General features: G+C 45.3%; 1 protein-coding gene across 1 annotated transcript in view; it reads right to left on the bottom strand.

The window, feature by feature from the left end:
* Positions 1–27586, bottom strand: part of SH3YL1 (SH3 and SYLF domain containing 1) — a 665923-nt gene that overhangs the window by 211501 nt on the left and 426836 nt on the right. The window contains exon 8 of the mRNA XM_086926395.1: positions 3312–3390. Coding sequence (XP_086782521.1) covers positions 3312–3390 — 79 coding nt within the window. The remainder of the gene's footprint in view (positions 1–3311; positions 3391–27586) is intronic.

Genomic DNA, 27586 nt, shown 5'->3' with positions numbered 1-27586 from the left:
TAAGGAGCTATTTAAAATCTTCAAGGAAATCTCTGTGTTAACCAATGACAACACGTCCCAAACTGACTCTGTGGAAACGTGTAATAAAATTGCCAAATACTTTTCTGGAAAGATAAAAGACATTTATGCCACTTTCTCTGGTAACCTGACATCTGGCCATGATTTTATAGAAAGAGATGGAGTTAGTTCCACAGAGTTATGCTTACACTGTTTTTCGGTCCCCTCTCCAGAAATACTCATTAGCATATGTAAAAGCATCAAGTCGGGCTCCCCCCGTGACCCGGCTCCTCCTAACGTACTAGGAGCGAGCTTGACAGTACTGGAACCATTCTTTAGACATGTACTCCAAGTCGCCTTTGCCTCGGCCAGACTTCTGGAAGTTTGGAAAAAAGCTATTGTTCTCCCAATTAAAAAGAAACCTAATGTGAGCCAAGATACCCTTGAAAATCTACGCCCCATTTCTCTGCTACCTTATCTAGCAAAGGTGGCGGAGAAAATAGCCAATAATCAGCTCATGCCCCATCTGGAAACCAACAATCTCCTTCACAACTCTCAGTCTGGCTTTCGGTCGGGTTACTCCACGGAGACAGCCCTGCTGAGAGCGACTGAAACCCTACGGTCAGGAGCAGATGCGGGTCATACTATGGCACTCATTATGCTGGACCTCAGTGCCGCGTTTGACACTGTAGCACACTCCATCCTGCTACAGTGTCTAAAAAAGCCGGGGTCACCAAGGCAGCACTTGGCTGTCTGAAAGCGTTCCTCATTGACCGTAGCTTTCAGGTACAGAGGGGAACCTACTTTTCAGACAGCATAGCCTTAGAACAAGGGGTGCCTCAGGGCTCTGCCCTGAGCCCCACCCTGTTCAACTTATACATGGCTCCTCTGGCAGATGTGGTTCAATCGTACGGTGTTGAATTAGTATCCTACGCCGACGATACCCAACTGCTCATCTCTCTATCCCAAGCTCCTACCACGGCTGCTGCCAACTTTAAAGCCTGTATGCAGGATCTAGCAGGCTGGATGAACCAACACTGCTTGAAGCTTAATGGCTCCAAAACGGAGGTATTAGTGATAGGCGGAAATGATGCAAGCTGGACAAGAGAATGGTGGCCAGCCTGTCTGGGTCCTCTACCCACTCCCTGTAAGGAAGAAAAGAATTTGGGTATCTGGGTTGATCCCAAACTATCTTTTGATGGCCACATTCATAGAGTAGTAGGGAAATGCTTCGGGGTTCTGAAGACTCTCAATCGCACCCTGGACCTTCTACCCTTAGAGGCCAGACGAACCATGACCCAAGCCTTAGTGACTTCCCGTATAGACTACGGCAATGTGCTATTCCTAGGAACCACGGAAAAAAACATTAGGAGACTGCAGGTTCTCCAAAATACTGCAGCACGACTGGTCCTTAGACTACCCAAAAGAGCAGCCTCCAAACCAACTCTGGCTGCTCTACATTGGTTACCTATAAAAAAAAGATCCTATTCAAAGCACTCTTAATGTGCTATAGGATTACTTCGCACAAAGCCCCTCTTTATCTGGCGGTCCTAGCCCTCACCTATGAGCCTAACAGAACACTCCGCTCTAGGGGAACTGGCCTACTTAAAATCCCTCATGTAAAAAAAGCCAGAATGGGAGGCCGCTCCTTTAGAGTGTTAGCGGCCAACAAATGGAACTCCCTTCCAGTGAACATCAGGTTAGCAGATACTGAAACTAAGTTTACAAAACTATTAAAGACCTACCTGTACACCCTCTAGTTTTGGTCCATCGATCACGGTTTCCTCTTTCTCCACAGCGCGGGGACACGCCGGGATGGCGTCGCCATGCGCTCTACAAACCCCTTTATTATTATTATTATTAACACATGCTGCTCTAATAAAGCCTGACTGACCTGCCACACTACCAGGACTGACCTAATGATTTATTATTGTGAATCAAAGGACCACCTTTGGAGTCTGAGAGTATTGCATGGTGAAGCCTAACCAGCATCACCACTGACAGCTCCACCTTCCTACACTCCCCGTGAAGATGCTTACCTTTGGGAGAAAGAATCAGGTTGGAACTCTCCTTATGGACCTTAGTCAAAAATAACTCTGCATCCTTGCTCATTGATGGACCCCAGGTGCATGGAGGAAGAAGAGTCACAGGCCGCAGAGCCATATCCCAACACCAGAAAATAGATACAGTAATGTGGGGATCCGAAAGGGACATCTTTTTGCCACATGTCTGCAAGGCTTGACACCTGAAATAGCTGAGAAATGTCTTGGTGAGACCCCAATGCAAAGCTCTAGTCCTGGCCCACGTTGATGAGGCGGGAAAATTCAGGAATGGAGGCCAACATGCTAGTTGGTGTAAAATAAACTCCGGACACAAAGTCTAGAGGTAGAGACGCATCTGGAGTTGCATGGTGCCATGGCAGTGGTGAAGTATCATTACTGGGAGGAAAACGTACAGCCCAGTCTAAAGCTGGGAGGTGGCATTCATAGGATGAGTAATCTGCGAGAGAATGCATCCATCATAAAAATTTGCATTCACACTTTTTCTATAGGGGAAGAATTTAAAAAAAAATAAGGAAAGTGAATATATAATGGCAGGACTCTGTGGGTTAGCAGGTCCAAGAGTGAGGATTGCCCAATAAGTTTTTCCTTTGCATCCTGTAAATTGTAGTTCTGAACTCATAATGGGGTAAAAAGGACTTCAAGAATGCAAATTAAACACCAGGATTTGGTAAGCTACTCGTGCACAGAACTGTGAAACTTAAGAGCTCTATAAAGTAGTTTGTACACTAATTAAGTTTGCAGATACAAACTGAAGTGTTATAGAATCTCGACTTATCAGGTAATTTGATCAGATATTTGGAAGATCCTATGTAGAAAAATAAAACTGCTCTAAAACATTCATTTAAATAATTTTAAGAACAAAAAGCTAAACATGCAGATATTTTAATGAATCTTGAACAGCAGTCACATGAACTATCCAATCCTTTCTTCAATGTAGATGGTTTACCAAGTTACCCATTGCTGCATCCTCTACAGCACAGCCTAAGGGATGAGAACATGATTTTTCAAAAGGAACTGGAGTGTCTACTGGTCTGCAATGGTAAAAAAAATATACCCCAATCACATAAAGCTGACACAGCCCCTACTGAAATATCTTACAAATACCTATAAGCATATAAACATAACTATTGGGTGGTTAGCAGCGCTTTATAAATCCCGATTGATTGATTGTGTATGTTGGGGATGGGAGGTGACCGCCAAGGTAACCAGTATTACATATTTACAGCAGAAAATCTCAAAATGTTTTAATACCTTCCGGTGCACTCTTGACGTGTGGCCGCGTTTGTTGTGACTGTGGCCTGAATGAAGGCCTTTCAGGTGCTCCTCTAGCCTGTAAAATAAGATCAAACAAAATATAAAATAACATTAAATAAACTATATTTAAGTCTATGTTTCACATTTCACAATTGATATTTTGAAGAGAACTCCGCAAAATATTGTTAAACATTCTAGACATTTTTTTTAATCACACTTACTGGCATTGTTGGCTAAATGTGAGACTAAGTACAAGCATGAACTAGTACAAAATGACGTGCTTTAAATAACTCACAGAAGTGACGAGAGACCCAATTGCTGTTAAATGCACTTCTGGTAGCTTCTACACTTTTTCAGTGCCAACACATACATACAAATACAAAAACCCAGGTGTGCTTTAAATCACAACAAAACATGTACTTTGTAGAATAATGTCGATCACAAGCACTACAATGCCATACAAAAACAATTTCTTACGATCTCTATGGCAGCTCTAAAAAAAAAAAGAAAACATCCTACGAGAATTTAATGGCAGTTCACAACATATGAGCTACAAAATCATTCAATAGAAAACGTCCTTTAACATTTTCGCCATCGGAAGTTTACACTGAGCTGCATCCATCTGTTTCCAAGGAAAACAGCCGAGACCCTTTCCCACTGCCACAGGTAAAATGGATGTAAGTATGTCCGCCTCCTGCTTCACTGGTCCAAGTACATTATTACATCATTTAATTAATTGTACATTATCACAACATTTTTATGAAATGGCGATACCTCTAATTTCAAAATTATTTTTATGAAGATGAAAATGGTCTTATGGTTGCTTTTTTATATAATTAATATTTTATCTAATATATATGTACTTGAATTTATGTACAATGTCGATTTTTATAGTTAACATTGATGTAAATCTCCTTTCATCAATATGTTTTAAGTATCATTGCGAATGTCTTATGATCTTCGTGATCGAAATAAAGATTATGAACATAACTGAATAATGTCCCCGTCTAAGAGGGTTGGCTATCCCTCACAATATTACGACAGTGGCATGGAAGAGTGGGCAAAATGGTAATGAGAGCAGGATCACTCCTGTCTGTGTGCCTAAAACTTATAAAGAGGGACAATTCTGCCAAAGTCCCCCTGAACTGTTAACTCTTCAGGGTTCATCACTGCCTCCTACTCTTTTTAAAGTCCCAGTTAAACGTCAGGTATTTTCAGCTCAATCCCCAATTAGTGTATATTAAAATGCCTCGCTCAATACTAACTTTTATTGCTTTAGGGCTGTTCAAGTTTAAATAAACACACACTTCCCTAAATCCGATCGGGAATTAGACGGAACTCCTACTCATAGGAAAACAGAATGACAGATGGATTGGATTTATCTGCTCCTTTCCGGCAATCCAATCCAAGTGACACAAATCAAATCTAAAGGGACAGATACCGATTAAGATTAACCTCCTAGACTACAAACATCGGGTTTCTTCTTCATGCTTTCACTCTCTCAAAATAATTAGTAAAATCGTTACATTTGTTCCTAAAGGTAATCACGCCAAAGTAATCTCAGCATGTGTGATTTAAAATACAGTAGTAATAATCTAGAATTGTGGCTACTTGAATAATATCTAACAAAGCTGCAGGAGATTTAGAACATGACATTGAGAAACACGGTTTTCCTACAGAAAAGCTTCACCACATCACAGAAGCAAAATAGGCTATTCACTGTCTTCATTCACAATTACATTCACTACCAAATATGAGCATCATCATGCCATGGATGGTAAAAACATGGACATGAATTACCACAACTGTCCAAGGGCCAGCTTAATTTCATTATGCCAATATCGCACTATGCTAAACATTACCACTGTTATGACAGGACCAGCACTACACTGGGCCAGGGCACCATATGCCAAAAAGTACCCCTATAATGGTAAGGGCATCATCCCATCAATACATGGGCACCAGAATGCCACGGATGCCCACAAAATACCAATGCATCCTGCAATTATATCACAGCTAGCAATATTCCAGGTGTGGGCTCCACCATGCCAGGGTTGCCCAGGTTTGCCATAAATTACCATTATTACGGCAGGGCCAACCTTTTATCAGGAGTCAGCAGTGCCAGATCACAATTACACAAACAAGAGGATTCACCACGCAAGATGGCGGCTTAAAGACTCATCTCGGCCGAACCGGAACTTTTGCTTGCCGTTTGTATTGTCTTCACGGCATGTTCTGGGCCTCAGAAACAGCGTGTCTACATCGGAAGGTAAACGCTGCAGACTGAGCACATTTTCGTCTCTGGCGGCAAAACGCTTCCCCGAATAGGTTTGTTGCCGTGTCTCTCAGCTGAGCTGTGACGGCCGCCATTTCCGTGACGCGTGGTTCTCCTCACGAACCGACTTGCACTGCTGCTATGCGGTCTTGAACCTCCTGCTTCATTTGTGACTGTTTTTCTTCATTACTGCCAGAAGCCTGCCACTTACATGGAATTCTTGTGGCTTCTTCAAACCTCCCCTGTTCGTTTTTCTTGTCCTTCATATCTCCTCAGAGCACAGTGATATCGACTGCATCATGATGTTTTGGTTCTCTCAACGCCTCAGCTACCATCTATAACTGGTTTGTCTCTCTGGCATTCACATATTTGGCATGTTCATCTGGCATTTATTTTGGATATGTGCTACTGCTGTGTGCTTCCACTATTAACCGTCGCGCTGCTGTTTTTTTGAGTTCTCTCGCCTGTCAGTTTGCCACCTGTTATTTCCCTGGAGTGCATTTATTTTCATACGTCTCCACACGTCCGCCAATTCCAATACTATGTCTTGAGACGTCCTGTGAATGCCTTTTTCTACTATCTCGGTGTGCTACATGAAGGGAGACCTTTTCTACAGTTTTTTGATTTTTGAGAAATGTGTCTTTTGATTTGTTGCTGCGTTGTGACACCTTCTGCGCTCAGAGACTCTGCTATTTTTGACTGCAACGTTGTCAATATACACATTTTTGCATCAAGGTGTTAATTGCTGTGTACATTACTCTCTGGACTTTCTCACATTGGAAGTTTTTACTACGTTGGTGTCATCTTCTTCAACTCTCCATTTTCTACTTATTCCTGGCTGCCGCTATATGGGCAAACTGCGCAAACCAAAATGTATCTTTGTCCCTTTTCGCCGCTGTGTTGAGGATTTGAATTCTCCATTTATTTCTCTCCCTGCTTCTTCAACTCAAATGGCTGGTGTCCCTCCTAACCGTTCTTCTGCATCACAATCCACATCATCTAAATCCTCTTCTTCTGTTACTTCGTCCAAGCGCTTGAAGCAGGATCCTCCTTCCCCTGATAAATCATCCTCTCCAATTTCCATGGAATTAATTTTAGAGGAGATTCGTGCTCTACGTCCATTTGTTGAAGATACAAACAATGATTTGAAATTTCTGAAAGAGAAGTGGTCAGTTATGGATGACAGAATCACGTCGGTGGAACAGCAAGTTGCGGAGATTCCAACACATGCTCAACGCATCTCTTCCTTGGAGAAGTCCGTTCTTGCTCTTCAGCAGCACACGGAGGATTTGGAAAACAGAAATAGAAGGAACAATCTCCACATTTACGGTCTTCCTGAATCTTTGGAGGGTGAAGATCCTGTTACTTTCTTTACTTCTTTTCTTCCAAAATTATTGGATATGCCGCCCACCACCACTCTCATTATCCAAAGAGCACATAGACTTGGTCCTCATTCTTCCACCTCACCGAAACCGTGAGGAGTCATCATCCTCTTCTTGAAATTCACGGATCTTCTATCATTTATTTCGGCAGCTAGGTCCAAGCGCCAAGTTTACTGGTTGGGACAGAGTTTCTCTCTCAAGATGTCTCCAATGCCATGGCAGCCAGAATAAAGGAATTTCTCAATCTTCGTGCGCCATTGCACTCCCTTGGTGCAAGATATGGCCTGTTTCATCCATGTATTTTTAAGGTCACTCATCAGAACCGAACATGGACTTTTCAAGAACTTAGGAACTTTATTCACATTCAATCTAATAGTTCCATGGATACCTCCACCTCTTCTAGTGGCTGATTCATTGGTCATTTATATTTGTTGATTGATCTTTTATGGTATTTTTTTTATGGTTCTGATAATGGTTTCTTCTCTTTATCTACCTGCTCCTGGTTCTTTTTGAACATGCTTGATGTGATTCTCGTTGTTCTGTATTCGTTGTTATACATTGCTTTTATGGTGTTGTGGTGTATTTGTTATCATTTACTTCCTCCCTTTATTTTTTACACAAGTTCCTGGTATTTGTTTCCTCATTCCGTGTGGCTTCTTGTCTTCGATTTCCTGGTTCTGATTCGGTTGGATTTTCGCTCTCAGCAATCAGTCTTGTTGAGTGTCGACATCGCCCCGCTTCCCTCTTGTTTGTCCCCTTCAGGTATGTTTTTCTCAGTCATCCTCTGGATCTGTACTGTCTTCTCTTTTCTTTCATTCTCCCCTTCCTTTCCTGCTCCCCCCTCTTCGCCCCTTTTTGAATCTCTTGGCTTTATTCTCTCTTCACTCTTTTTCCTCAGGCTACATTTGGCATATATGTTTCTATGATGTATACATATTGTTTGCATTTATTGTTCTAATTATTTTCCCCCTATTTAAAATTTAGAGTTATTTCCTGGAATGTAAAAGGTTTTGTTAACCCCATAAACGGCAGAGAATTCTATCTCACTTAGCTTCCTACAACCCTGACATTGTCTTTTTACAAGAATCTCATCTTAAGTCCCTTGAGTCCCTTAAATTAAAACGGAACTGGGTTGGTACGGTTCTTTTTTCCCCCTCTAACAAGAAAAATGGAGTTGCCATCCTATTTCATAAAAAGTTGAATTGTAAGGTCTTGTCTGAGGATAAAGATGATAATGGCAGATGGATCCTTGCTAATATCCTAGTTAACTCAATTCCTTAACTGTTTTTAATGTTTATGGCCCCACCCAACCTAACTGTACTTTTTGGCCTTTAATTATGAGCAAATGTATTCAACATAAAAATTATCTATTTCTCTTAGGTGGTGATTGTAATGAAATTATGGACCCATTCCTTGATCGCAAATCCACGGTTCGCTTTACTCCTCACAAGTCTCAAACAATTTCTTGATACCATTTCACAAACTCATGTCACTGACTCTTGGAGACTCTTACATCCTGACAGTTTGGACTACTCTTTCTTTTCTCCTCCTCATTCATCCTTTTCTCGATTGGACTATATTTTTCTTTCTCAATCCTTATCTCAGAACTTACTTTCCTCCTCAATTGAACCTATAGTTATTTCTGACCATGCTCCCATTGTGACCGACCTTGATTTGCTCTCACCTCATCCTAAATCATCTTGTTGGCGTTTCAACTGCGCCCTCCTTTCAGATCCTAACTTCTCTTCTTTATTTCGCTCCTTCACTAATGATTTCTTTCAAATTAATTCTGATCCTCATACACCTTCTTATATCCTCTGGGATTCTTATAAAGCTACTGAAAGGGGTTTTAATATTGATTTTGTTTCTAGGAAGAAGAGACAGTTTCTTTAGAAACTGAAACTCTCTAGCTCATATAAAACAACTAGAACATCACTTTTACACCTCTTCAGACAAATGTATGTCACCAGAACTGCTCTGTGGTAAAATTGACTTTTATAAACTCGCAACTGATAATGCATCTTCTATTCTTCTTCGCAGTAGTGCCCGTTATTAAGGAGGTCGCAATAAATCTGGTAAACTCTTGGCTAACTATCTTAAATCCTGTAAAGAACGCACCTTTATAGACTCCATCTATTCTTCTGACAATATTCTTTTTTATAAAGACGAAGACATACTTGATCAGTTCCAATTGTTTTATCAACAGCTTTATACTCCAGAATCTACCCCTTCCTCTTCCCTTATTCACTCTTATTTTGAGAAATTACCCAAATCTACGACTTCCCATCTTAACTTTCCTGCTCTTGAACTTGATCTCTCACTGCAAGAACTTTCTGCTGCTTTATCTTCCCTTACTACAGGCAAAACATCGGTCCTGACAGTTTTCCTGTCGAGTTTGATTTACATTTCACAGACCTTTTATTACCTAAACATCTGTCACTTTTCCAATCATTTTATTCTACTAGCTGTGGGTTCTTTTCAGGATGTGACCATTTGCTTGATTCCATAGGATGGCCATGACCCTAAGTATTGTAAGAATTACTGTCCAATCTCACAAGTTGATGTTGACAATAAACTTTTCGCTAAACTACTTGCTTTGCATTTAGATCCCCTTATGCCTCATCTTATTGGTAAGGAGCAGTGCGGTTTTGTTAAAGGTCGACTTACCTCTGACAATTCCAGATTCTTTCTTAATGTTTTGAATAAAGCCTCCTCCCTTTCCATTCCCTTAGCTGCTATTTCTGTTGATGTGGAGAAGGCCTTTGAGAGAGTAGATTGGTCCTTTTTGTTTGCTTCCTTACGTTAGCATGGTTTTGGTCCTAAATTTCTCTCTTATCTCCTTGTTATATTCTGCTCCCAAAGCCTTAGTCCTTGTGAATGGTCAGCTCTCTTCCTCCCTGAACCTCCAAAGAGGTGTGCGTCAGGGTTGCCCACTTTCTCCGCTTCTTTTTATTTTGGCCCTTGAACCGTTTCTCACTTCCATTCGCAATATTAAGTCTATTTCTGGCTTCCCTTACGGTGATGAGCATTTAAAACTCTCTGCTTATGCGGATGATATTCCTTTGTTTATTTCAGATCCAGAGTCATCTCTGCCCCCCTTATTATCCGAATTTGAGGATTTTTTCTCTGTCTCGGGATATAAAATCAATTCTGACAAAACCGAAATTCTCCCCCTGACCAATAGTGGTCTCCCACATATGTTCTCCTCGACTAGCTTTGCTTGGAGTAGCCAAAGATTAAATATCTTGGAATAATATTTTCTAAGTCCATTTCTTCCTCCAGCACGTTAAACATGTCTGCAGTTTTGTCCCGAAATGAGAAATTATTCTCCTCATGGAATCCTCTTTTCCTTTCCTGGTGGTTGCCCCTATTCTTATTTATATTTTTGTCTATGCTACCTGTCCACATCCCTGCTTTTTATTTCAAACGCATTGACTCTTCTCTTTCCAAATTTATTTGGAAAGGCAAAAAATCTAGAATTTCTTTGGTAACTCTTCGAAGATCTAAATTGAATGGTGGTGTTAATTTTCAAGACTTTCGTCTTTATCACAAATCTTTTTCCCTGCGACAACCTTCCTGATGGCTTTCTCCCGATACTTCTCCCTTCTTCACTCTTTGGCTTGATATTGAACGCACCCTGTTGGTCCCCTTTTCTTTTAAAGAAATTTTGGGATTCTCTACCATAACTCCTTATACTTCCCTTCCTCTGTTTATACACGTTTCTGCTCTTCTAAAACCGTTACTCTTTCCCCATGATATTTCGAGGGAATCCTTTCTAAATACCCCAATTTGGTATAATTCTCTTATACTTTTTAACAATAGACCCATTTGTTGGACTTCTTGGAGATTAAAAGGTTTTATGTGGGTCAACCATCTCTTTGACGGTGTTTCACCTCGTTCTTTTCCTCAATTTCAGCTTTTGTTTGGCGGCCCTCATTCTTTCCTACATAAATTTACTACTCTCATGGAGACAATTCTTGACCGTTATTATTCTCTTCCCTCTTTTGCCTCATTACCCCTTCAATCTCCTCTTCTTGTTATTCTTTCTACTCTTCCTAAAGCATCTTTAATTTATATAGGGGAAGTTTTTTGGGTAAAGGGTACTACAGGGAAGAATATGTCCCAGAACAAAACCAAGGGGATACATGACTGGTACACCGTAGCATGTAGGAAAGCTAAGACTCGGCTAATCGAGGCCGTTAGAGGCAAATCCCAACCCCTAATACAGATAGCCAGGAAAGAACACAAGAGAACACTGGGGCTAGCAAAAAAGGAGTGGGAAGAGGCCTACTGGTCTACCCTTAAAGAAGCTAGCTCTAAGAAAGATTCAAAATGTTTTTGGGATACCAGAAGAGCTTGAAATAGGCCAGATAGTGACTTGATAACTTGCAACATCCCAAGTCAGGCGTGGGTTAAACACTTTTCAAAGCTCTACACCCGTCAAGATGACCATCTCACTCCTACTGTTTCTTGTGATCCTGATGGGGGGGTGGTGGCTCCACTATTGTTCCCTCTAATTTGGGACACCCAGCCTAATGACTTTGATTTTACAACTAAGGAAGTGGATTACGCAATAGGCACTATCATTCCCCAAAAAGCGGCTGGCCCGGACGGTATTCCTGGCGACCTCCTGAAATCTGATATCACGAAGTGGGGAAAACTGATCCACTCCCTACTCGTCGCCATCTGTAGGGGCGCCCCTATCCCCTCTTCGTGGAAAGGGGCGGAGGTGGTCCCGATTTATAAAAAAGGCCCCAGAGAAGATCCATCAAATTATAGGCCCATTAGCCTGTTAGATATCAGCCAAAAAGTAGTCGGCAAGGTCCTACTGGTCAGAATTTTAAACTGGGTAGAAGAAAATAAAATCCTTTCTGACTACCAGGCGGGCTTTAGAGTGGGTACCGGGACAATCGAACAAGCTTTTAGACTAATGATGGTGTATTGGAAAGTTGTGGTCATAGGCAAGGGCAGTCTTTATCTCGCGTTTATCGATTTAAAGACTGCCTTTGACCTTGTACCTAGGGAGACCCTATGGAGTGTATTGGCTGATATGGGGTTGCCCCACTACTTGCTATCCCTACTTAGGTTGCATGAAAATAGTTTTGCCCAGATTAGGTGGGGCCCAGGGGGGGAAAAAACAAATAGTATCCCGGTTGAGAGAGGTGTCCGCCAGGGATGTGTGTTAGCTCCCACCCTCTTTTTCCTTTACATCAATGGGGTGGTTGAGCATCTTCGAAAACATCCTTCAGATGAACCATCCCTGGCTGGCGAACGCATACCAACCCTCCTCTTCGCGGATGATACGCTTCTAATATCTAAAACCCCTATAGGCCTCCAAAGGCTCCTAAACAACTTTCAATCCTTCTGCACCAAACAAGGCCTGGTAATCAACACAAGCAAAACTAAATATCTTGTGCTGAACCCTCCCAAAAAACAAGTCCGCTCTCCTACCCTGAACGCTGAACTTTTGGAGAGGGTAGAGGTCTTCGACTATCTTGGGATACGCCTTTCACACAAAATGGAATGGACCCCACATTTGGACAAAATGCTGTTCTCATAAGAGGATCACAGGAGCTCTCCTGAAAGAACAACGCTCCTGTACAATAAGACCAATAGCTACAGTCCTTGAGATCTACTCGGCCAAAGGGGTCAGTTCTGCTCTCTATGGGGCCGAACTTTGGGGGTCATCCATTACTGACGCTTTACCAAGATCAGAGAAGAAATTTTGTAGAGCGATTATGTCTCTCCCGCAGGGCACTCCCACAGTCCCGCTAATGTTGGACTTAGGTTGTCGCCCAATTGACGACCTTGCAAAATTCCGTCCACTTTTGCTATGGGCACGTCTGTGGCGTGTGGAGGAACTCAGTAAATATGCGCAAGGCCTAGCAGAAATCATGTCACTACCAGGGTGGCACAAAATCAAATGGTTGAGAGATATGAAGATGCTGCTAGCAAATTTGGGCCTAAACGAAGCATGGATAAATAGAACCTCACCCCCGAAGTTAACTCTCAAAAAACTTTATTGGGACTGGATCCTTCTACAAAGGAACACTAGTACTACCATGGGCAGACTTACGGAGGACTTCCTGAAGTTTAAAGACCAACCTAAACGGGAAGTGTACCTTGACATTATTGAAAAACCTTTTGATAGGGCTTTATACTTCAAATTCAGAACAGGAACTCTTCTCCTCTATTCTTTTACTTCACGTTGGAAATCTTGTGCACAAACTACAGAGCTTTGCCCAGCATGCCTAGATAAAACAGTCATTGGCACATCTCATGTTTGAGTGCAGAGAGTATGCAATACCCAGGAGGGTTTGGCTCAAAAACTTATGTCGGCAGTTGGGTACTAGGAGCCACGTGGCCGCAATCAGGATATTAATGTCCGATAGCCGTGCCACCTATGTTTGTGCCCTAGCCAAATTTTTATCATGGGCCTGGTCCATTCGAACTAAAAGGCTAAAATTGACAGTTTAATTCTCTTTTAATTTGACTGCCTAATGAACTGCCTTATGAACTGCTCTGTAAATTTGTAAAAACCAAACGAACTAAAAGGCTAATATCGACTGTTTAATTCTTTTTTAAAATGATTGCCTAATGAACTGTTTTGTAAATTTTTTCTAATAGGTTAAATTTTTATCGCATGTCCATGTTTGCTCTTCTGCTTTTAAAATTGTTGTATTGTGATTTATGTGTTGCTTTTATGATAACTTTTTATCGAAATAAAGCCTTTTTGACTTGACTTTAATTTATAAGTTCTTCTCCTCTCCCAACCCGCAGCGTTCCAAAACCAAAGTGGAACTTTCTTGGGAACATGATTTTGATTGTTCTTGGTCTGTTACTCTCTGGGATAAGTTCTGGTCTAGATATCTAAAGGTTTCTCGCTCTGATTCGCTCACTCAATCCTTATTTTTCCTATACCATAGACACACAAGTTACTACTTGTGTAACGATATATATCTTTAAGAGACATTAGTTAGTGACAGATTCCTTACCTTAGAATATCCCTAGGCGTCAGACTGGATCCGGAAATTTTTGCGTAGCAATACCCCTGCGCGTCGGTAGGCCTCGTCTGCGGCTCCGCGTCCGTCGTCGGCGTCGTTAGCGCCGGAATGACGTAGTCGGAGTACTTAGACGCCGCCCATGCGCGCTGACGTCAGTTCTGATACACAGCTTTTCCGCGCCAGATACGCAGAGCCATGATAGACCCAACACTGGTGCCATGAAACTAGGGCCCTGAAAGGGGATGACCTTAACCCTAGATATCGGTTCACAGAACGGGGAGGATGGGTGGGTTGGTAAGGAATCTATCACTAACTAATGTCTCTTACAGATATATAGTTACACAAGTAGTAACTTTTGCATCTGAAAGAGACACATAAGTGATAGATTCCTTACCTTAGAATAGATACCCCAGCAATACCAACCCCGGTGGTGGGTCTGCGAACAAATATCACACCAGAAAGTCCTGGAGGACGTAACGGCCAAAGAAGCCATCCCTCCGGACTTGATGTCCTGTAAGGGGACTCCTCGGCCCAGGGCAGTTGTTGCCGTGGCACGAGTAGAATGAGCCTGCAATCCAGCAGGGGGCTCCTTTTTGGCCATGGAGTAACATGCCTGAATACACAAGATAATCCACCGTGAAATGGTCCTCTTGTGTACCGCCTTTCCCTTCTTCGCGCCCACGTAACCAACAAAGAGTTGGTCATCCACCCGTAACTGGCGTGTGCGATCAAAGTAAAAAGAGGGCACGTTTTGGGTCCAGACGGTGGAGCCTCTCTTCCTCTTTCGAGGGATGCGGAGGCGGAAAAAAGGTGGGCAAGGTGATGGACTGCCCGATGTGGAAGGCCGTGACAACCTTGGGCAGAAAGGAAGGTCGTGTACGCAACATCACCTTGTCCGGATGAACAGAGAGGAAAGGTGGAGTAGAAGAAAGAGCCTGGAGCTCACTCACTCTCCTGGCAGAGGTGATGGCAACCAGGAAAGCAGTCTTCAGGGTAAGAAGACGGAGAGTACAGTTATGGAGCAGCTCAAAGGGAGCACACATTAGATAAGTGAGTACAAGATTCAAGTCCCACTGGGGCATCATGAAGGGAACAGGAGGGAACATGTGTGTGATGCCCTTCAGAAATCTATTTACAATGGGGGACTTGAATAAGGAAGGCTGATCAGATAGCCGTAAGAAGGCGGAAAGAGCAGAAAGGTACCCCTTAAGAGTGCCCAGAGCAGAGCCCTGCTGGGCAAGGGAAAGAAGGAAGAGTAGAACTTCAGAAAGGGGTGCAGAGAGAGGGCCCACAGCCTTTGTTGTGCACCATGCCACAAATCTGTTCCACCTGCAGGCGTATACCGACTTTGTGGAGGGACGCCTGGCTGCCAGAATGATATCACAGACTTCGGGAGGCAAGTCAAATGGCCTCAACTGCCGCCGCTCAATCTCCAAGCTTGTAGGTGGAGACTGGACAGGTTCGGGTGCTGCGACAGAAGGTCCTCCCGAAGAGGCAGACGAATCGGGGGATCGACTGACATGTTGAGTAGCTCGGGATACCTGTATCTTCATGCCCAGTCCGGAGCCACCAGGATAACCTGGGCCCGGTCGCGCCTGATCTTCTTCCGCACTCTGGGCAGAAGTGGTATAGGCGGAAAGGCGTACAATAGACCGCAACTCCACTCGTGATGAAAAGCGTCGCCGAGCGAGTGCCGCCTTGGAAATTCCAATGAGCAGAACTGATGACATTGCGCGTTCTCTTCCTTGGCAAATAGATCTAACCAAGGCTCTCCCCATTGCTGAAAGAGGCCTTGCGCCACGTCAGAGTTCAGATGCCATTCGTGATCCATCATGCACCAACGGCGGAGTTCGTCCGCCCTGGCATTCAGAGAGCCTGCCAGGTGTTGAACCACCAGGGTCACGCCCTGATGTTCCAGCCACTGCCAGAGGCGCAGAGCCTCCTGGCATAGGGTCCACGACCCCACCCCGCCTTGTTTGTTGCAGTACCACATGGCGTGGTGTTGTCCGTGAACACCTGCACTACACTCCCCCGGACAGAGGGGAGGAATGCCTTCAGTGCTAGACGAATCGCCTGCAGCTCCAAAAGGTTGATATGGAGCCAGGACTCCACCGGAGACCAGAGGCCTCTGATCTCCGCCTCTCCCATGTGGCCTCCCCAGCCCTGGAGGGATGCATCCGTCACAACCACGTGCTCCGGGTGGGGTAGGGAGAGGGATCTGCCACTGACCCAGTCGCAGTCCGTGAGCCACCACTGCAGTTGTCTCACAGTGCCCTCCGAGATCAAGACATGATCGGACAGGTTGCCCTGATGCTGGGCCCACTGAAACTTCAGGTCCCACTGCAGAGCCGGCATCCGCCACCTGGCGTGATGCACCAGAAGGATGCAGGAGGCCATCAGCTCCACAAGCCGCAGCATCAACCTGACCGAGACTCGGGATAAAGGCCGAAAGAGTGGAATCAGAGCTTGTATATCCCGAACCCGCTGTTCGGGAAGGTAAACCCGAAACTACGCCGAGTCGAGAACCTCTCCGATGAAGAGGAGCTTCTGAGAGGGACACAGGTGCGACTTCGGCACATTGATGGAGAACCCCAGCAAATGCAGGAGGTCGGCCGTAGTCTGGAGGTGGCTGACAACTGTCTGGGGCGAGCCCGCCTTCAACAACCAGTCGTCTAGGTAGGGGAAGACTGACACCCCTAACCTGAGCAGATGAGCTGCGACCATCGCCATCACCTTTGTGAACACCCGTGGGGCACTGGTAAGGCCGAAGGGGAGCACGGTAAACTGAAATTGCTCTTGGCCTACCGTGACCCGCAGGTAACGCCGGTGGGCCGGCAGGACGGGGATGTGGAAATAAGCATCCTGCAAGTCCAACGCTACCAGACGGTCTTTCGGGTCCAGGGCAGCCAGGACCTGAGCCAAAGTCAGCATCTTGAACTTCTCCTTCCGGAGAAAGCCGTTGACGTTCCGCAGGTCCAAGATAGGGCGTAGGCCCCCTTTGCCCTTCTTGGGTACCAGAAAGTAGTAGGAGTAACATCCACACCCTACTTCTGGCCCAGGAACGCGCTCAATGGCCCCCTTGGCCAAGAGTGCTGTGACATCCTCTTGCAGAAGTTGCAAGTGATCCCCCGACACGCGGTGGCATGGATGGAGGGGTCGCCTCGAAGAGGAGGGAGTAGCCCCTTCGGACGATCTGCAGCACCCACCTGTCTGAAGTGATATTGCGCCAGTGGGAGAGGTGATGGCGAACCCTGCCTCCCACAGGCGTCATATGGGCCTGAAAACTCGGACTAGGAAGGTTTTGAGGCAGGTGCTGTGGAGGGAGGTGTGGACTGCGCTCGCCGTTGTCCCCGACCGCCGCCACGGCGGTTTTCACGGCCGCCACCGCGCTGTTGAACATTTTGCGGAGCGTGGCTGGCAGCACGTGTGGGGGCGCCCCTTCCGTGGCCACGAAAGGAGCTAAAGGCACCCGTTTGCTGGCATGGGGCCGTGAGGCCCAAGGACTTGGCCGTAGCCCTGGAGTCCTTAAAACGTTCCAGCGCATGGCCTGCCTTGTCGCCGAAGAGGCGACGGCCATCGAACGGCATGTCCAGAAGTGTGGCCTGGACATCGGCTGAGAAGTTGGCGGACCTCAACCAGGCGTGGCGTCGAACCGCCACCGTCGTTTCCATTGCCCTGCCCAGTGAGTCCGTTGTACTAAGCCCACTACGGATGTAATAACGTGCTGCATCTCGGCCCTCCGCAAGGGTTTGGGCGAGTTTAGCCCGGACCTCCTCCGGGAATTGTGGCAGCACCTCCGCAACCGTGTCCCACAAAGTGAGGGTGTAGCCAGGCGGTATTCACAGACCGCAGCCCTAAGCTAACAGACGAGAACACCTTCTTCCCGAACTGTTCGTATCTCTTGGATTCCCGGTCGAGCGGGGCCGACGGGAATGCGGTCTGGGAATTGGAGGCCTGGATGACCAGGCACTCGGGGGTGGGATGGGTGGACAAAAAGCATAGATCGCCGGGGTCACATAAGGCCTCATTGAACGGCAGCAGAGGCTCGCTGGAGCTTGACTGCGGTTTGAGGACCTCAGTGAGGAGGTTAGTCCTCACGGCCGCGACGGGCAACTCAAGGTATAAGGACTTGGCTGCCTTCGTCAACACTACACTATATGTAGACCCCTCCTCCGAAGCCACAGTCGGAGGGGAGGCAAATCCAGTGTCTGGCGATGTGTCAAGACCACTAGCCTCCCCAAGCTCATATGTCTAGTCCTGTTGAGACTGGCACTCCAGTGCCAGAGGGTCCTCAGACCCCTCCCAATCCTCCTCGTCACACGTAACCTGCGAAACAGGATTAGCAGACTGGGCCTCCTCGTGGAAATAAAAATCTCCATAGGCCGTCGGAAGCGGCGCCCAGCGGCGCCTTTCTGGCGCCAGAGTCGGTGAGGTCCCGAGGTCGACCGGCAATGACCCGGATCCGGAAGTGGATCCAGTGAGGTCCTGCGGCACCGGGACCGAAGTCGCCGGCGGCGTTGGGGCCGAAGCACCCGGCGGCGTCGGGGCCGATGCGCCCGACCCGCTAGGGCCTCTGGTCAGGACCGTTGGGCCCGAAGGCGCCACGGAACCCGACTGAGGAGGGAGGGACCTCATGGCCATGAGGTACCGCTCGATCTCCTCCGGCGTCACGCCGTGCCCAGGGACCCGAAGGTGTGGGGCAGGCGGCGACGCTTGTGACTCCCGCGGAGCCGCATGGGCGGTGTCGCCCGAGCCCCCGGCCGCATTGTGCGAGCGTCGGGATGGGTCGGAGGAACGATGACGTCTCTCCGACCTCTCATGCCTCTTACCTGAGGATTTGGAGCCTGACGACCGGTGTCCACTCCCGGAGCTGCGATGACTCCGACCTTGCGACCTGTCCCTCGACCTCCTGTGGGACCGGGACCTGGAGTGGCGCAGGGCCGACTGCCGGAGCTCGAGCCGCTTGCGGGACCGCTCCCGCCTAGCCTTCGACGTCAGGGCCCGGCAGTCGGAGCAGGTGCGGTCGTCGTGATCAAGGCCTAGGCACTTCAGGCACCGGCGATGGGGGTCCGTGCCTGTGTAGACTTCAGGGCCTTGAATGACATTACTATAAAGAACAGGTACCCTCTACCTTTGATCAGTGTTTTGTTGGAGCAGGTGAAAAGAGCTACCGTGTTCACGAAACTTGATCTAAAAGGGGCATACCATTTGGTTCGCATGCACAGCGGGGATGAATGGAAGACCGCTTTTAGATCAAGTTTCGCGAACACGGTAGCTCTTTTCATCCCAAACCGTACACGGCACCGGCCAATCACGTACCGCTGCCACTTTCCGTTCCGCCATCTCCTGGCCGTCCTACCGTGTTCACGAAACTTTATCTAAAAGGGGCATACCATTTGGTTTGCATGCGCAGCGGGAATGAGTTTAACCATACACCATCAAAAACCCTGTTAATAAAGAGGTAACACACAATTATAAACACCTAAATCACAATGTTGCATGCACACTGTCACCTCTGTATATTGCATTTAAGTTCCAAAAGAAAAACAAACACTGTTATTCGCAGGTATGAAGTCCACTCAGATAATGCCCCTTATCTGGTAATGGTTCCTGATCCTATAGAGCCAATCCAGCAAACGAAAAACAAATGGTATCCTGTGATCCTGTCACAACGGTAAAGTATCACCAGAACCACTCCGTTGGCCGAAAACACCAACCGAGTTAATCCACATTAGTATGCAGAACACGAACTCACAGTAACAGCCGTTACCGAATCCACAAAACACAAGTTCTCCCAACACACATCAAAACCGCTGCGCAATCATGATGGTGCCAGGCACCCTTACCCCACCAGGCACGACGAGGTAATGCCGAAGAATGATCCCCAACTCTGGATGAATTCCCGACACTCGCCCCCAGATGCCGGCTTCATTTAATGTCTTCCGTGACTCGCGGAACCGCGAAGGATAACGGGAACAGTAGTTTTCCCCCAAGGCATGCCGGGAAATGTAGTTCGTACCGAGTGCGATCATGACACCTTTATTGGTTACCCCTCACTACATATCTAGACCAGCTAGCTCGTACATCATCCAATCACACCACCTTAGAGAATTTTAGACCGCCTTGAAGGACTTATACTCTCTCCTTCTCTGTTTACTTGTTCTTTTTGAAATGTTTCCTATTTTTATTGCACTTTTTTACATATGTATACTCATATTTGATCGAATGTTTCTTCTCACAGTTTGAATTGCCATTATTTTTACATTATTATTATTGTGCCGTAGTATTACCCCTTTGCTCCCCCTTACCTCCCCTCCCTTCTAACCTTAAAATCCCATAAAATGCTTTATTTTTCTGTTATGACATTAGCAACCAACCACACTGCTTCAGTTTTTGTTCTCGTATTTTTCACTTCCTGCTGATGTCTCTTGTTGTTTACCATTTTATTGCTCTTAATAAAGCTTTCAAACATAAATAAACCAAGAGGATTCAACAGCACTCACCAAGTTTATGCTCACCTCGAACCTTTGCAGTGATCTGAATACTACAATACAAATCCTGGCTAGGTAAACTCAGTTTGTCATCATTCTGTGGATAGTACAATAAGTAGAACTGAAATGAGCAACTGCAACATGTGTTACTAGCACTGCTTAAAAACAGCAGATGTATGTGTGTATGAAGTTCTATAAAAGCAACAAGTTCTACTTCAATATATTTCTTTATAGTTAACTGCTTCCTGCTGCGGCCAATAACACTAACTGTTTGCCTCACAATTGCTGTGTGGCTCAATGTATGCTGGCACGCTGAGATTCGAAATCCAACAGCGCTGCATGTCATGTTATAAATCACATTTATTCCATGATTATCATTAGGCCTGAAAATTTCGACCCTTGTGCATGAGACTGTTTTGCGAGGGAGTTGGATTTAGGAGTTGTGAAGATTTCATGGGTCTATGAAATGGCTAAAACTAAAGTCCTACAGGATCAAGAGGGCAAAATACCCATCTCAACCAGCCTGTCAAGACAATAGTACTTGGTGAATGTGTGCACTGATATCCACATAGCTGCCTGAGAAATATCCAGGAAACGCATGCCAAAGCAATGGAAACAGTCTTGGTCATGGTGGAGTGAGCTTATAGCCCTTCTAGAGGCTGCGTCTTGGTCAATGCACAGCATATCTTATTGCAGAGGATTATCCATCGAGAGATAGTCCGTTTCTGGGCCAACAGTTTTTCTTCACCCAGAAAATTCCACTAACACCCAATGTTCTCTGGTTTGATCAACGAAAAAAAATGGAGTGCTTTCTTGGGGTCGAAGGAATTGAGTCTTTATTCCTCTCACGAGGGGAAAGGTGGAGCAAAGAAGGTTAGAAGTTTGATGGCTTGTCCCACATGATAAAGTTATCACACCTTTGGGAGGAACAAAGCGAGAGTCCTGAACACCCGTTTGACCAGAGAAAAAAGTAGAATAGGTAGGTTGGACTACAAAGGCCTGAGGTTCACTCATTCGGTGTGTCGTTGTCGCAACCACAAGGCTGTTCTCAAGGTGAGTAAGAGCAATGGACAACTGTGGATCGGTTCAAAGGGGTTCACATCAGAAAAGTGAAAACTAAATGTAAGTCCTACTGTGCTACTGCAAAGGGCTTTAGCGGAAACGTATACTATAAACCTTTTACAGAACTCATCACAACTTGCGATTTGAAAAAGGAGAGTTGGTCAGCCTAATGCAAGAACTTCGAGAGGGCTGACAGGTAATCTTTAACTGTGCCCAGCGCAAAACCATGCTGGACAAAAGACAAAGAAAACATTAACACATCTGACAATTTTGCCTGTAACGGTTTAAACTGTCTGGTACCACAACATGCCACAAACTTGTCCTAGAGACCTGCATATACCGATTTTTGGAAAGGCGCCTGGCTACCAGTACGACATCCATGACCTCAGAAAAGACATCAAAAGTATTCAATTGAACTGCTCAATCTCCACACATGGAGGTGCAGATAGCGCAGGTTTAGGTGCAAAACCCTCCCCCACTGCTGGACAAAAGATCCTCTTGAAGTGGAAGCCTGATTTGAGATTCTAAATTCTAGGTATCACACTCTCCTGGCCTATTTCAATGCCATGAGGATGACTTGGGGCTAGTCGTTCTTGATTTTCTCCTGAACCCGTGGCTTGAGTTGCAGAAAGGATTGAGGAGTCCTGTGCTCCACTCCAGGCAAATGAGTCTCCGAAAGAAAGCCTTCTTGTGAATTCCATCACAAAGTTGCTGATATTGGTGTTCTCAGCAGTGAAGATTTACAGGCAGTGTTATCCCCACTGTTGGAAGATACCCTATACCACCTCTGGATGCACTTGCCATTTGTGATTCACTACGCAACTCTGGCTCAGTTTATCAGCCCTGGCTCTTAAGGATCACGGCAGCTAATGTATCACTAGGGGAATTCCCAGGCATTCCAGCCAGCATCAGAGGTGTGGAGCCTCCTGGCACATGACCATGGACCTTACCCCGTCCTGCTTGTTGAAGTACCACATGGCAGTGGTGAGGTCGGTGAGAAATCCACCAGCCCCCCCTTTGATGATGGGCAGGTAGTCCTACATTACCAAGAGAGTAGCCTGCAACACCAGCAAGTCTATGTGGAAGTGGTTTCCGCTGAAGACCTGAGTCCTCTTATCGTCACCTCTTCCAGATAGCTTTCTCAACCCAGCAGCTATAAATTTGGCACTACTATCTTGGAGGAGAGGGGGGAGCAGGGAGAGGGGTCTACCACTGGCCCAATTGTAGTTGAGCAGGAACTACTACAGATTTGTTAGCAGTCTCCTCTGACACCTTGATGGAATCCAACAGGTCTTCATGGTACTTGACAGTTAAACATTAGACCCTACTGATGGGCTTCTATGTGCGTCAGGTATGAACAATATGCAAATAGGCCCAGACGCCTTGGTGCAATTCTCACTTAGACCCAGGACAGAGGTTGTAACATTGGGGTCATAGCCCAAACGTCCTGAATTCGCTGGTTCAGAGAAAAAGCTTGGTATGGCTCCAATGAAGTGGAGCCTCTGCAAAGGAGTCAGGTGTGACTTCAGCAAGATGACTGAACACCAGCAATGTGAGGAGGTTTGCCGTTCACCTGGAGGCGGTACGCAACAGACAGTAGTAAGCACGCCTTTAATAGCCAATCATTTAAGCGGGAGGAGACTGGTAATCCTCGACCTCTGAAGATGTGTTGCTACCACTGTCATACCCTTTGTGAATACCTATGGGGCACTAGTGACACCGAAAGGCAGCACAGCAAACTGAAAGTGCTCATGTCTCATGTTGAACCACAGGTAGCTATTGTGGGTCTGCAAGATGGGAATGTGAACATAATCATCCTATAGGTCCAATGCCACCATTCAGACTCTGGGCTCTAGAGCAAGTTGGGCCAAAGTGAGTATATTTAATTTGTCTTTGTGCAGGAAGACTGAAATAAGGAAGTGCCAATATCACGGGAAACAAATCCACAAGAAGTTGAGGTTACAGGTCTAGCGGTTTAATTGGCTAAAGACGACCGGAAGCGGAACATCAAGAACAACCTTAAGGGCACAGAACGCTCAAGTAAAGGTGATGCGCTGCACGGAAGGGGAATGCCGGAGGAGCCTGATGGAGACCAACCATTAGGAGTAGGGGGAAGTAGAGCAGATGGTGAAGGAGCAAGAAGGAGAGCCAGGAGAAGAGGAGCTACAAGTCCAACCAAGCCAGAGGGATACGACAGGATGGCATCCTTTAGAGACCAGAATAGAGTCGGCACTGTGGACTGGGATACCGTGACCCTCATCCAGGGTTGTGGCTGCAGGCAAGTGGCTCTGGGTTAGTTTTGAGCATGGTTTGACCGGAGGAACACTGTAGTTGGTGAAGAGGTGGAGGTCAGACAAGCACTAGGAGAGGCTTTATTGGTGACGGAGGCACTTGGTGTTTCCCTTTTGAGGGAAAATAAAGATTAGACTCAGAGTTTCTTTTTTTTTGTCCCGAGGTATACACCTTCTCTTTCCCTTATTTTGACCTTGCATGTAATTATACATAAACAACTTTCCATGAGTGAATTAAAACTACTGTAGTGTTTGCAGTCCCATAACAGCGGTGTCAGAAAGGAGATCCCTTTTGAACGCAAAACGCGCCATAGTCACCATAGAGAACTTGATTAAACAACTATCGGAAGGGCAGAGACATCTACAACTGGTCGTAGAGCATCAGGCGCAGTCCCTTCAGCCGGACTGGGGGTCACTGAAAACTGCGCTCAAAGACCAGGCCTTCTTAATCATTAATAACCAACATGTGTAGAATACCGTGATTTTACACCCGACAGATATTATAGTCCACACAAAAGTTCACCCAAATGTTCAGAGTACAGTCTGACAGAGATTCCAAATTAGAGAGGATCCAGAATGCTCTAAGAATTTTGAGAGGGTTGCAACCACAGTTGCCTGGCCCTCCAGAACGGTGGGGACAATATGTGGCCCCTTTGTTACCAGGCAAGTGCAAACAGCCTATCAGGCTTCCAATCCTTCTCAAACCACACCGAACACAGAAATTTAAAAAAAAACTATACTAGAGAGGCTGGGGTATGATGTGGAGTAATACCGAGCAAAGTGTAGGAAAAACAACTGAGAACTGGGGACACGCCTTGTGCGTAATACTACTGGATCTAGTAAACAGGTGGCTACAACCCACTTGATCCACCTTGGAAGAAGATGTGAAAAATTATTTCTGGAACAATCCCTGGATGCCTTATTGTTTTGCACACAAGTGTGGGTTTTACAACACCCAAATCAGACTCCCACCATGGCCATAGAGTTAGCCTGTGTATACCCCAGATCACCTGAATTTAAGACCCATCCATCCAAGGGACTGAGTTCTTACAGCCCTAATACAAAAAAACTTTACCAGAACAACAATTGTCCTCCATTCAAAAACCCTCTGTAAAACACCTAAGGAGTAGCTTTGCACACTGGCCACAGTGTTTTAGTTGCGCAGAGTGGGGTCATATTGCAGGAAATTGTCCATGAAAAGTCTATAGTCCTGAGCCTATTGAAGTAGGGTTCAGTAAAGAGAATGTGGTACGTATGACAAAACCATCTGAAATATACAGGAAGTCTGTAGTCATGAATGGGAACACAAATACACATTGATTAATTCTGGATGTCATTATTCTGTTTTACACCATAAACTGGTAGACTTGAGTAACATGAAAACAAATGCAAAGGTGGATATAATGTGTGTACATGGGCATAGAAAAACCTATCCAACATCAATAATATCCTTAAAGATAGATGGAGAAGAAACGGACATGGTCATAGGGATTATCCTTGATTTAGTAGAGGATATGATCATGGGAACAGACCATCCTAACTTTTATAATCAAACTGTATCTCAGGAGACCAAAGGCCAGGAAGTTTACTGGTGGAGATCTGCCCCGTCCAAAAATGCAGACTGGTAGGAAAAGAGAATGGAAATCAAAACGAGAGAGTCAAAGGGAGAGAACGCTGTTTATGCAACCCTTATAGCAAGCCAATAAGTGTCTTTATCTACAGATATCAGTAGGGAACACCACTGAAGTTTTGGGCTTCCTAGCGGGAGGATGGTAATCTAGAATCCGTTTGGAATCAAGCCAGTAATGAGGAGAAAGACCTGGCATGGCCTTACTTTCTAATCAGGAAGGGGTTGTTTTATTGCGTGCTAAAGGATAAGAGAACACAAAAGCAGTTGATTGTACCCCATCCATTTAATACCCAAGCAAGTGCTGCATTTGGCTTCATTGCTAGGTTGGGGGGGAGGTGATTATGGAAGAGAGAAAACAGAGGCATATTTGCCGGAAAGGTTTTATTGGCCTGGGGTCTTTAATGACAACGAAATTCTGTGTCTCCGATGAGCAGTGCCAATTTATCAACGCCTCTGGTGTCATTAAAGCACCCATACAACCGCAACCTGTTTTTGATATTACATTTCATAGGGTGAACAAGGATCTTGTGGGCCCCTCATTGCTTTCCACTTGATGATACCAATAAAGATTGGTATTTGTGAGCTGTGACAAAAATTGCTCTAAGGTTATACCATTACCGTGATAACCCAAGCCATGATTACTTTCTTTTCTCTGGTTTGGCTTCCTAGGGATCTATTGACAGATCAGGGGACCTCCATTTATGTCAAAGCTAATGGCTCAAGTTTGTAAAATACTGGAAGTACAACAAATAAGAACGTCCATGTATCATCCCTAGATGGACGGTCTGGTGGAAAGATATAACTGCTCAATTAAAACTAGAATATGGAAAATGATAGAAGAGATTGAGAAAGACTGCGATAAGAAACTCCCCTTAGTCCTATGTGTATTCAATGCCATACACAGAGCTCAACTGGGTTTTCCCCCATTTGAATTGCTATTTCGTCGACAGCCCAAACACTGGTAGACATGTCCACAACAGGAGAAAGATCAATTACTGGGATTACGCCCACAAAGCACATTCCAAGCACCTGTGAACCACAAGACATTGGACCTATTTGAGAACATAGTGAAACAAGATCTCAGTAAAATCAAACATGTGAAACCAAAATCTAAAAACATCACTGAGAGGACCAAAACTTTTCTCACTACCTCCAACCCCAAAAGTCCAACATTGAGAATGGTACCAAAAACCCATAAGAACATTAACAATCCTCCCATGAGACCTATAGTCTCCACACGAGGGAGTCTACACCAACCAATTGGCCAATTGATTGATAAATATTTACAACCGTCAGTGCAATCTATGCAAACATATATCAAGGACACCACAGACTTTCTACTGAAATTACAACAAACACCATTCAATCCCACAGAAAAAGTACTATTATGTACAGCGGACGTTTGTAGCCTATATACCAGCATACCCCACGACATGGGGATTGAAGCCATGGAATCTGCACTCCTGAACACAGATCTTGACCACGAATTGCAACTGTTTCTTATGGAACTAATGTACTTTACTTTGTACCACAGTTACTTTAAAGTCAAGGATGAATGGTACCAACAACTCACCGGGATGGCCATGGGCAATTCAGCTGCACCTGTGTACGCTAACATTTTTATGCAGTGGTACGAAACGCAAAACATCCTCAAAAACACAAACTGGATCAAAAATCTCAGAATGATAGCACGATACATAGATGATTATTTCATCGTATGGACCGATACTGAAGAGTCATTGAGAATGGAGCTTAACAACTTTAATGCTATCGACAAAAGAATCCAACTGACTTGGGACATTTCAGACACCTCGGTAAATTTCCTTGATGTGAAAATCACGATAACCTCACAAGGATTCAGCACGGACCTTTTTGTCAAACCAACCGACAGGAATAACATGTTGCTACATTCTAGCTTCCATGAACCCAATCTGATTCGAAACCTACCATATTCCCAGATGGCAAGAGTCAAAAGGATCTCTTCCGAGACAAACACCGCTAAACTAAGACTCGAAGAAATGACCACAAAGTTTACCAATAGAGGGTACCCAAAATCTTTAGTTGAAGAAACCAAGAAAAGGGTTGAAAACATGGACAGAACCAAATTATTAACTCCAAAGGCAAAGTCTGAACAATC

The sequence above is a fragment of the Lissotriton vulgaris genome, chromosome 6, assembly GCF_964263255.1.
Source record: "Lissotriton vulgaris chromosome 6, aLisVul1.2, whole genome shotgun sequence".
Classification (NCBI taxonomy): domain Eukaryota; kingdom Metazoa; phylum Chordata; class Amphibia; order Caudata; family Salamandridae; genus Lissotriton; species Lissotriton vulgaris.
This window is presented reverse-complemented; position numbering and strand designations above follow the sequence as displayed.